We start from the raw sequence: 12,282 nt of genomic DNA, 5'->3' as shown, positions 1-12,282 counted from the left end.
AGCCTTGTATCGGAGCTAAAGAGAAGAAATTCAATCTCAAGAGCCCACTTCAGGGTGTGTGAGATGTTGGTGAGAAGGTGCAATAGATGAGCTCTTTCCTACCTCACCACTGGTGCTAAACTTTCATGTAGGAACACTCAGATAGTCAGACGGCAAATATAAGAAATTAATTTTATTTTCTTGAATGAAGATGATAAATAATTTAATGCACAGAATACCAGCAAATTCAACTGTAAACAGAATAAGACTACAATAAAAAAATTGCCAGTACTCACTACTACATAGTCCTTAGCCCATAAAGGGCCAATTCTTATTTCAAGGTTAATCCAGAAGGACTATTTAAAAATTATTATTTTACTACAAGAATCAAACCAAGCGTAATGCATTTGTACTTGAGATGTGACTGCTTCAGTTTTGACAGCATTCACCTGCTATGTTGCATCTCCGCAACAAAAGTTTTCAAGTCCTTGCAGAAGGTAGATGGGTCAGGAGGGTCAGTGTGTCAGGATTACAGAACAGTCCCGAGGAGTGTGGAGATGGGAGGAGGACACCACCACCACCACCACCACCACCACCACCACACTGGCACCACTGAGATGCTGAGTCTTTCCATATGTGTGGGTTCATTAGAAATACTCTGCACTACCTCAAGGGGGGAAATTAAGAGTACTTATCTGCCCCGGGGCTGTACATGTTTGCTCAGAGTGGAGGCATTTCCCCTTGGAAAGACAGAGAAGTTCCCCAATTCTGTTGACTTCTGGGTTTATGGAAATTGCAAGAGATACTAAAGAAAATGAATCTATGGAGACATTTTAGTTGTACATAAGATTTTAACTTCACGTAAACCAGTTTTCAAGAAAAAAAGGGGTTTTTCAGTAAAGGCTGTGGAGTGTGTTTTTATATATGCAGATAAAAACCCCAAAGGGCCAGGCTTCAATCCATCAGAAAATGAGGAACAGACTGAAGACAAAAATCCAGAACCTATGCTTAAGATTAATATCCTTGGTTCAGAGAAGATATGCTGGAATCTGGTATTAGTATCCCCATACCGGGAACACTAATTTGAGAATTGTATTTGCATTTCAAGGGCATATAAAATGTTTAATATTTCCATTTTAAGAGGAGCTGAGAGTGAGAATGTTGGAAAACCAAATTTAATTCTAAAAAATATTAGGAAACACTTTGTGGTATAGGATAAGAAATACTTTGAAATAAATACATTACTGAACAAGAGACAACAAAATACTACTATTTGGCTACTTCCCTCAATTATTTTGATCTTTAGTGTTACATATTCAGAAAACATTTTTCTTATACAGTAAGAATATCAAATCAAAAGGTACAAAGGTTGTCTACAGTGGAAACATGATCATCAAACTACTGTTGGTCTGGGTGGCCTTTTCTCTGTCTGTATTAGATGCAGTCATTCCATTCAGATCTACTTCCAGAACCTGTAAAATCCCAGTGCTATTGCCAGGCAAGTGAACACTGAAGCTGTTAAAAAAAAAACACAAAGAAAGGAAGTAATTAGCTGAATGCTGAAATGTATCACTTTATACACAGAGGAAATCAGCTGCAAACAGATGGAAGAAAATGGTAATGACTCTAGAGCAGAGCCTCTTAAACTTCCTGAATTGCTGCACGTGTGACAGAGCAATTTGAGAAGACAGTGGCTTGCCTTAGATGCCATACCCTGCACAGCAGCGCTGTGCTGGTGAGATGGGGGGCTGAATTCAGCAGCCTGAGGAACCATGTTTGCAGGGACACATCCAAACAGCTACACTGGATACTCAGTGCACCACAGGCTACAGGATAATGATTTTCCACTGAACCAAATGACAATGAACTGATGCTACAGGTATCTGACACAACACTGGGATATCCAGGCAGCATCCCTGACAAGTTGTCTTTCAGATTTGTTATGCTGCTGCTTCAATTAGTGTCAGAATAAAGCTAATTACGTTTCCCTTTGAATTTATTCTCACTTCCAAATATATGGCATTACTCTCTTTTTATCCAGCTCCAACACAATAACAACTTCACTGGTTATGTACATATTGAGAAGACAATCTCAAATCAGACTGAGATTTGTTCTGCTTGGCAGGGGAAAGTACAAGTGCTGCCACACTGAACTGTATGTCTGTGGAGACTGAATGGGAAGCAGAACTGATCACTCTCAGACCAGTTCCAAATGGCAGCAAACTTTCAGGGTAACCCAGACGACCTCAGGAGAACTTCTTTAGCAACTCTGCCACGTCAATGGCTCCTGCGTTCTGTGTCACACTTTTTCCAGCTGGGGGGAGATTTCCCCCGCCCAATCCCAGTTGTCTGCTCCTACTACTGACTTCTTTCAGCATATACTCCTGAATAAAATGTTTTACATCCAACATACAGTGCTGGCACTCACATCCTTGCCTATCACGTACCTGCTAGATAACGTATGGTATCAAGTTTATTCGATTCCATGAGTGTTTTTAAGGAAGCTATTTCAGTGTCAATTTTATTACTGATTTCTGAGATAACGCTGTTGGTACTTGAATCCTGAAAAATTAAAAGACAGCATATAATGACAATGGTGTTTAACCCTTTCAGCTTTGCAAAGCTGAACTAAAATACTCTGCTACTAGCAATAAGAAATGAATTTCCAACCTATCGCTGGAGTAAAACATTACTAACTGCTAAAAGACCTTAGAAGACAGGGAACATAATTTAATACAATCCAAGAAGAATACTGAAGTGACAGAAAGAGAGAAAACTCTGATGATCACAGAATCACAGAATGGTTTGAGTTGAAAGGGGCCTTAAAGACCATCTAATTCCAACTCCCCTGCCATGGGCAGGGACATTTTTCCACCAGACCAGGTTGCTCAGAACTCCATCCAGCCTGGCCTTGAATGCCTCCAGGGACAGGGAGTCCACATCCCCTCTGGGCAACCTCTGCAGTGTCTCACCACCCTTATGATACAGACTTTTGTCTGATATGGCAGTGCATCCTAAAGGAGACATTCTACAGAACATTATTCCTACATTTTTGAAAAACAAAGGTTTAAGCATTCACAAGCCATATCCCAAAAAGGAAGGAGATGCTGGAGAGATGGGACAAGTCCCTCTTCAGCCTCTTAGACTTTGGTACCATCTAGCAGCTTTTGAGGACTTCCAGCCCTTGAAATGCTTGGATGCAGGCACCTGGACCATCCCTCTGGTACAGTTCCTCAGTTAACACTGGGAAGGAGCAGCACGGCAGCGCACATCCCACCCGTTACAGCCTGCAACAAGGTACTTGGGAAGCGAGGGAAAAGACTTGCATGCCTCCCTCTGATGACTGGTGTTCATCTCTAAGGCAAGAAACACCTGCAACAGCCATGAGTGATACAGCCCAGCCTCTTGCTTAACCATATCCAAAGCCCTAATAATTTCCACGAAAGTTTGTACGTAAAATGCAATGTGTAACTGTATCCTGATGACTATAAATCAGCTTTATTCAATACTTACTTTTTTATGAAACTCTGTAGTTGCTTCCATCAGTTTCCTCTCCTGATCTGTAAACTGTGGATGGAAGGTAAATTATAAGTGTAGTAACAGAAACATGACACAGAACTGGTAAGGGCATCTTTGCAGACCAGCTTACCATATCTGTCACCCTGCTCCTCTCCAGGTTTATGTCCAGCTTGCTGTCAGCTCGGATTTTACCAGTTTCATTCTTTAAAAAAATAAAGATTATGAAAATAACTATTTACTTTACCTAACGGGGCGTGTAGGTACTTGCTATTTACTTACCATTAGCTGCTGTTTAACTTGATCTAATTCAATTTTCATTTTCTAAATGTAGAGAAAAAAAAGAAAGATTTTACAAACTCAGGAAGTTGCTAACCAAATCAGTCATGTAACTGTTACCACTGCATGCATGCAATTATTCTTCCCTAATTTGTCTCCCAATGGGGCAATTTTTTCTTGATTAAATATCCTCAATAACGTGTTTAATTGTACAGCCACATATAATTTGCTGGCAATTCTCGCAATTTGGCTCAAAATAAAGAGATTATTTTCTAAAAATTATGATCTTGTTATTCTGAGACTAAAGACAGCAGAAAAATATAAAAAGTGCCATCAAGTAAAAGCAAAATGTATCTCGATCACCAGCTTAATTAAATTGTTTTAAAGAAACGGCTGACTCCTCTCTCTGCAATGTATGTTTAATGGCCACAAATGACCAGAATTACCTTTAAATAAAATTACAAAAGATGATTGTAAGACCTGTAGATCTTTTTTCTTTACAGAAAACCTGAGCAAGTCTTATGTGAAATATATTTTTATGTGATCTCAGAAGTTGTAATCTATAAACTCTTCAACTCTGATGGAAGTATCCAGAATTATTTTTACATTCATATTTTGTTTCACAAAAAGGTACAACATGTAAGTCCCAACATATATTGCAAATTAACTGCTTAATGAAAAATATGTAATAGTACCTCATTCTCTGCTCTCAGGTTTGCAAATTCACTTTTCTCCAGGATGACCATATCTTTTCGAATGGAGTCCAAATGTGCCATTATCTGCTGTAAAGTTATTTCCTTTGGAACAATAAAATATGCCATTGATTATGTTGCACACTTTCTGGCAAGTAAAGGAAAGATTTTTAGGTCTGAAATGATGAAATTAGCTACTCCAAAGCACAAAAGTGGGGAGTCTCCCAGTAAGGAAGTGACAGAAACAGAATTTTATAGCTGCAATTTGTTTGGAAGACTCAAAAGGTTTGCATTTTGTGCTCTTTCTGTTGCTTTAATGCACCAGCTTTGAATTTAAGAAAAAAGGCCAGAGGTATTAGTCCAAGTAGTTATGAAATGAAATATACGTGTAACTACAGATTAGTCCTTTAGTCTCTTCCATTTTCAGTGAATGTTCAGTAGCTTCAGAAGCATTAATTTTTGGTTTGAATGCAGCTCCTAATAAGCACTTCCACTTCTTGCCCACAAACTCATCAAAAGCCCAAGTCTTACTGATAGAAGTATCACACCATCCTCTCCGCAGTGAAGTCACACACATGTAAAAACAGGGCTAAAAAAGCACTGAGAAGTCTTCCTGGGGTTTGAACTAACAAGTTCAGAAATCAAAGAGGAAAAAAACCCCCAGAAAATAAAGGAAGAAATGCAGTACTTTAGAATCTCGAAAGCAATAATACTCCTTCAGCCACCATAAGGAAGCTACCCTATTATTTATGGAAATGTCATAATGACAATGACGTATCGCTGTGGGATTCTGCTTTTAAAGCTGAGAACCAGCAAAATGAAGAGCTCTCACTCAGACTACAAGCCAACAGTATTTCTCAGATTTTGCACTGAACTAAATTCATTAAAATATGCCCTGACCAAACTTCCACTGAAGTCTGACCACTGAACACAATGGAATTGTTACAACTCCTGGAAAAACTTCAGCAGCATGGCTGGCCACAGTCACTGGAGTGTCTGGTTTGGTTTTGACTTGTGGCAGCTCTGCCTCCCTGACCTAGGCACAGTTTATGTGAAAGTACAGGGTCAGGACTGTCCCACCAGATGGGGTGGACAGAGCCACCTTGATTTAGGAGGCAGAGGTTTCAGCCACCCGGACGTAGTCTGCGCTGTGTCACGTACCCTTGGGGACACCTGGCTGTCTGCACTGGCCAGGTCAGCACCTTGGTGTGAATTCCAGCAAAGCACTGGGGCATTTCCTTCACTGAGGTATTCAAGTCCATGTCTGTGGACACACCTGGAGGTAGTAGGTCAGTTAAGCAGCATGGCTGGCTTTCCTGCTGATAGCAGAGGTGGTGACAAGTTTTGCTTTAGCAAACTGACCAAATAAAAAGAACTTAGTTTTTCTTGTAGGGTAGACATCCAGGCTGGATAACAAAGCTCTGATGCACAGTGATGGCGTTAATAATTACTCAGGAAGGCTGTGCAAGCTGAAATCACGTGCCATTCTTCTTCAATTACTTAATGCAATTAAGCATTCACTGCTATTTTATTTAATCTGCCTAGCCTTTCTTCCAACAGATTTTTATCTTACAGGCATTTATTTCTAGTAAATGTTGTTTAAATTTCTTTTCTTCCCCTAAATCTCAGAAGAAGACAAGAACTTCTGTCTCTTTATTTTTTTCCCCTCAAAATGGAAACCTTTCTTTTTGGAAATCCTGTTATATGCAAAGTCAGTCAGTAACCCGGATATAATGGAATTGTGTTAGGCAGAAGCATTGATTTTTTTTGTGTAGTCAGTGTTGAGACTGAATATTTCAAGATGGGATGAGGCTCCTCGGTGTAAATACAACTGAAGTTTTCCCAGGAATTGCAAAAACTTCACTGTGTTCAACAAAGCAGCCAGACTTCAGTGGAAGCTGGGTCAGGGCATTTAACTATCATTTAAAACCCCAAGTGAAACTTGGGAAAACCTGGCACAGTGAGGTCTTCATAGTACTAGCAAGAGCTGCTCACCTGTGCTTTAAAGATGCAAGTATGAGCTGTTACAGCTACACACCACAGACTGGTTTTTACCTGCTGAGCCTGCGTCACCATGTCCTTATAGACGGTGTCCAAGCTGACGTTCGACAGGGTTATTAGTGCTGACACGATGGTCTCTGCCTGCTCCTTCCCAAAGCCTAGAGGACAACAGAAGTATGGCAAGTTAAGGTGCTACCAAAATCTGGACGAAGAGCAAGAGCTACACAGTAACCTGGACCACTCAAATACCATACCTAACTACAGTGGTACATGGGAATTCACACAATTCCTGAAAACTGACAGCCAGGAGACAGTCCCTGTGACATTTAACTACAAAAAACACTGACTGCAAAAATCTGAAGCACATTAATTTTTAATATACTAAAAGTCTATACATGTAGCTGACAGAAAGACCAAATTTCTGATCAAGGCTTAACTGTTCATGCATTATAAAAATAATTCAGGAAAACTTTACTTCATAATGAACTTCCACAGATTCTGTTAAAGCCAAACTTACCTTGAGCTACAAAGCATGCATCCTACAGAGTAATAACAGGTAATTCTGCCCATACTGGAATTGTTCTGCATAGATATGAACACACGCAAAACTCATTTTAAAACTGCTGTATCCATTGCTTGTAGAACGAACTCAAACTGGGATTTTTGCTTTTTGATGATAAAAATTACACTTTGTCCATAGCTTGGTGCAATTTTGAAGTGCTGTATGATGTGAATAGTGAAAAAACAAAAAAAAATCACTTTCATCTGGTCAAGTGCTGAGAGCTTTTACCCTGAAGATTTATTTCCAGCAATCGCACTGATGTGTTTCAACTGGCCCATTTTATAAAATGGGTTCAATGAACATTTTGTTGAAAAAGACTTTCAAGGCAAATTATTTAGAGAACTATGGCACTGCCCCCTTCCAAAATACTGGTATTGTCAAGCTGCACCATTGGCTTACATGACTAAGGAAGGTATGCATGCTTTATGACAGCTTCCTTCCACTAAGAGGTGTGACAGTATTGCTTCAGTTCCTCTGAATTTTCAGGGTTAATTAGGCTTTTGCCAATTCCTTATTTTGCTCTTCCTCTATAGCAGGAACTGCTCGTGTTTCGTGGATGTTTAGAAAATGTGGGACAATTCCTATGAGCAAGAGAATGGAGCCTAAAAACTGTCCGAAGCAAGCCTGGGAAAAACTAAAATGCTTTCTCACTTTTGTGGTGTGTACAGGCTTCACCTATGGAGCTCTGCCACTGTGCTACTGAAATATTTGTAAAGTTATGGAACAAATTAAATTGAGTAACAAGCAACACCAGACAGACCTCACCCCACAAGTTCCAAAGGAAAGTGATGAAGAAATAGCCGAAACAGTCCTGGGCACAAGTAACATTTCCCAGCCTACCTTGGACTGGGAAATAACAATGCCAGTTTTTAAAAGTAGTTCTAGAAAGATGTAGGGAAGTGCAAGCTGTCAAGTCTGACAGGCATGAAAAAAATAAACACTGTTAGCAGACTATTATTAGTCTTTTAACTATTAACACATATTATTATTAGACCCAAATAATGGGAAAAATCCTAACCTCCAATTGTATGAAGTTCCAACCACCAACTGTATTAAGTTTCTACTGTCACTCAGGATTTTACAAGGTGGTTGCTAGTCTAATGAAGATATCAGCTCAAGGCTTATTAAGGACTAACAAAGCAAATCAAACTCTTAGGAATTACTAAGAAAAGGAACAGAGAACAAAATAGACACAACTTTACATCACTGTTCAAATCTACAGGACATTCAATTGTCAAGTAATGCCAGCAGCTGTGTTCCCTCCCCTGTGAAATGGAATGTCAAAATTATTAACAGTAAGGACATTGAGAATGATCAAAAACACGGAAAAGCTACTGCTCAAGGAAAAATGCAACAAGCTAGGATTCTTCTATTTGAAAAAGAATGATGGAGGAACATGACAGAAGTTTGCATAATCATGAGCGACATGGGGGATCAAATGTTCACTTCCTCTTCCCACAAAAGAGCTGAGTGGGCATCAAATTCACCTCATAGAAGCCAGATTCTGCATTACAAAAAAAGGAGAGGGTTTCTGAAATTCCATGAGAAAGAATGTTTTGGGTGCTAATCAGTTTATAGTGGCTCAGGGACTGAATAAGCTTGTGCAAAGATTTCCAGTGAAGGTTACTAAAACTCACACCTGACCCAAAATACCTCCAGGGTGACAGCAACTGGAGGCTTAGAAAGTACAAGGGGACGTGCCACAGACATCTGCCCTGCTTTAACATTCCTCTGCAGGCACTCACTCACAGCTGCTGTCAGGAGGCAGAACCCAGGGCTAGATGGACCTTTCATCTAACTTCAGCCAGTCACACTCGCAATATGGAAGAGCAGGCATTAAAAATGTATCACAGCACTATGCTGCTGAAAATATTTCTAATTACAAAAAAACCTTAAATTACTATCAGCAGGCCTGTAGCAAGAACATCTATTAAAGCCTCCTTTTTGCTCTAAAACAGTCTTTAACTGTTATTTACTTTACATTTTTTAGCTGAATTATGTTCCTCAGCTGGAAGACACTATATAAACTTGCCTACAGCTACAAATGAGGTAAAGGTAACGTATCAGATCCTCAGATGAGATGCCTCTCCTTCACCAGCCTCCTCGACAGGCTGCCAAATATTTTATACCACCGAGTACTGATACTCTGGGGAAACCGACAGCACTGAAAGTTACAGTATTTAGAACCAAAAGTTTTCCTTTGAATCAGATATCACTTACCATGGGTTTCCAGATCCTGCACTAAAGCATGGGTATCAAAAGTTACCTTCCTCTGCTCCAGAGGAGTGATATCGACTCTTCTGACATCATATGACTTCCTAATGAACGTGGCAGCAAAACCTGCAAGTAACAAAACATGCCTTAAACTTAACTTGATTGGCTTATCGTGCAATACGCTAATTTTAATTCATTTCATCATAGGAAAGCTGCATGCATGTTGCAACAAAAGGCTGGGTTACAGCACGCACCAGAAACCATCAATCCCTTTTCCATAGGGAATCTGTACTGACTAGGACTCATATATCAATGATAAGTGTGTCTGTGCAAGGACAACCATCCTGAGACAACAGAAATGAGCCCACCTCAGCCAAGTGTTTCATAACATTTGGGAAACATCCCTTAAATAATTTTCTTATGTTTAAAACATAAGAAGTGCAATTAGGTATTCACTGCTCTTTTATTTAAACTGCTGAGCCTTAACTCCAACAGACTGTTATCTTGTCATAGAATGGCTTGGGTTGGAAGGGAGCTTAAAGACCATCTCAAGTTCCAACCGCCTGCCATGGGCACAGACACCTTCCACTAGACCAGGCTGCTCAAAGCCCCATCCAACCTGGCCTTGAATGCTTCCAGGGATGAGGCATTCACAGCTTCTCTGGGCAGCCTGCGCCAGTGCCTCACCAGCCTCGCAGTAAAGAATTCCTTCCTAAAATCTCCCATTTTCATAGAATTCCTCAATAGCTTTCTTTTTACATTTTCCTCTGTTGCTATCATTTCCAGCAAGGAGAGTGCCACGTGTGAAGATAAAGCTACAGATTTTTTTATTTTTTAGAAATCTGTGCAAGTCTAACTCTCAGAGTGAGTCTGCTGGTTCACCAGGAAAGTAACTGGGCAACAAAGCTATAAGATGCCTGCACCTAATATCTCAGAAATGGATATTAGAGATCCTATTTATTATGCGACTGCCTTCCCACGAGGTATTTCACCGCTTCTATTCCTATTTCAAGCATATCTTTCGCCGCACCTTATCTTTGTGGGGCTTTGAATATTTCAGATTGTGTTCTGATAGACTCTTTTGTTATCTAAGCAGCCCTTTTACTTCTAAATCCATTCTTATTCGAACCTAACACACTGCTGGCTGCCTGCCTTGAACAAGACGTTGCTCTTCTGCACCTTATCTACTGAAAAGCTTTATACCATTTAAACATCAGGGAAGTTACACCGTGCCACTACCAGATAAATCAAGTCACGAGCACTCTAAAGAACTGGCTCTACCTCAACCAGCCACAGAATCCGAATTAATGCCTGTACTTAGAGTTAAGACGCACTGAATACTACAAATACTGAAAAACAATTCCAAACGTTCTTTTTTCACGCAGCGCGGAGGCTGCCGCCGTGCGGTGGGGGGGGCTGCCAGCGGGCCGAGCACGGCGCCTCTCACCTCTGTGAGGAGCCGGGGGCAGCCGGGCCGGGGTCAGGGTCGGGCCGGGGATGCGGAGGGGGCCAGGGATGCGGAGCGGGCCGGCCAGAGCGCGGATGGCGCCGCAGCACCCACCGCCTCTCATGGCGCCCCCGCCCGCCGCTTCCGCCGCCACTTCCGGCCGGGCCGCGGGGCATGCTGGGCACTGTAGTCCGCGGCCGCGCGGCAGCGCCCCCACGCGGGCGGGAGGAGCGGCCGCGCCGTGTCCTCCCTCAGGCGGCGTCACCGCGCGGGCCCGTGGGGTGGGCGGGGAGGTGACGCCTTAAAGGGCGTCTGGTTCCACCCCCCGCGCCACGGGAAGGGACAACCTCCACTAGACCAGGTTGTTCAAAGCCCCATCCAACCTGGCCTTGAGCACTTCCAGGGATGGGGCATCCACAGCTTCTCTGGGCAACCTGTGCCAGTGCCTCACCACCCTCACAGTGAAGAATTTCAGAATTTCTTCCTAATATCTAATCTAAACCTGCCCTCTTTCAGTTTAGAACCATTGCCCCTTGTCCTGTCACTATATCCTGGTATAAAAAGTCCCTCTCTTTCCTTTCTATAGGCCCACTTAAGGTACTGGAGGGCTGCAATGAGGTTCCCCCTGACCTTTCTCCAGGTGGAATGCCCCCAAATCTCTCTGCCTGTCTCCATAGCAGGGATGCTCCAAACCTCTCACCATCTTTGTGGCCTTCTCTGGACTTACTCCAGCAGGTCCATGTGTTTCCTATGCCAACACCCCCAAAGCTGGATGCAGCACTCCAGGTTAGAGCAGTGTAGAGGGGGAGAATGCCCTCCCTTGACCGGCTGCCCATGCTGCTTTTGTTGCAGCCCAGTTGGCTGCCTGGGCTGAGAGCATGTTGCTGGGGCATGTCCAGCTTTTCATCCACAAGAACCCCCAAATTCTTCACCATATGGCTGCTCTTGATGTGTTCCTTTCCCAGTCTGTACTCATGCCTGGGATTGCCCCCACCCAGGTGCAGCACCTTGTAACTTGGACTTGTTGAACTTCATGACGATCTTGTGGGCCTGCAAGTCAACAGCTCCTGTGTTGCCAAGATACGGATACTAGAAAAAACCCCCAACAATAGCAATGAAAAGGTGTCACTAAGGGAGAAGAGCTCCAGATCTGCACCCTCTCTGCAGGGATGTATTGTTCAACACCAGCAGTGGCATACGCAGGCTCAGGATAGCAATTGCTCCTTGAGCAGCACACAGTCCTTTCCCTCCACAAAGGCTTCCCTGGCAGGACAGAGAGGCTGAGTGCCCCAGGGTGCTGATTTTCTACTTCAGATTAACAACGAAATGGCAAACTGGGTGTTTGGAAGCTGTAATTTCTGTCAGCCAGAACCAGCAGCTGAGCTCGGTCCATTTTAGTAATGCGGAGAGCTGGAGTTCAGGACGACTGCCCCAGCTTGCCGTAGGAGGGCACCAGACTACAGCCGGACGGGCTGACGACGGGACTGCCTATTTTGGTCAGCTCACCCTTCCTCTCCCTTTTATCCATTGTCATTTCTACAAACACGGTGGAGGACAGCTATTGCTGTGCTCTCAGCCGGCCATCCTACAGC

At 42.6% G+C, this 12,282-nt stretch overlaps 1 protein-coding gene across 1 annotated transcript; it reads right to left on the bottom strand.

Moving 5' to 3' along the window:
• Positions 1-152: 152 nt before the first annotated feature.
• On the bottom strand, positions 153-10,824 carry CCDC90B (coiled-coil domain containing 90B). The gene is made up of 9 exons (XM_050332338.1): positions 10,691-10,824; positions 9,250-9,369; positions 6,522-6,625; positions 4,470-4,571; positions 3,778-3,819; positions 3,629-3,700; positions 3,493-3,546; positions 2,427-2,541; positions 153-1,494 (listed from the first exon to the last, which is right to left on the bottom strand). Exons 1-9 carry the CDS (start codon positions 10,812-10,814, stop codon positions 1,439-1,441), a joined length of 789 nt encoding a protein of 262 aa, XP_050188295.1. The 5' UTR covers positions 10,815-10,824; the 3' UTR covers positions 153-1,438.
• Between the last annotated feature and the right edge of the window lie 1,458 nt (positions 10,825-12,282).

Source organism: Myiozetetes cayanensis, unplaced genomic scaffold (assembly GCF_022539395.1).
Source record: "Myiozetetes cayanensis isolate MyiCay16 unplaced genomic scaffold, myiCay2020 scf5-8, whole genome shotgun sequence".
Classification (NCBI taxonomy): Eukaryota; Metazoa; Chordata; class Aves; order Passeriformes; family Tyrannidae; genus Myiozetetes; species Myiozetetes cayanensis.
Note: the sequence above shows the minus strand (reverse complement) of the source record. Positions and strands in the feature narration are given on the sequence as shown.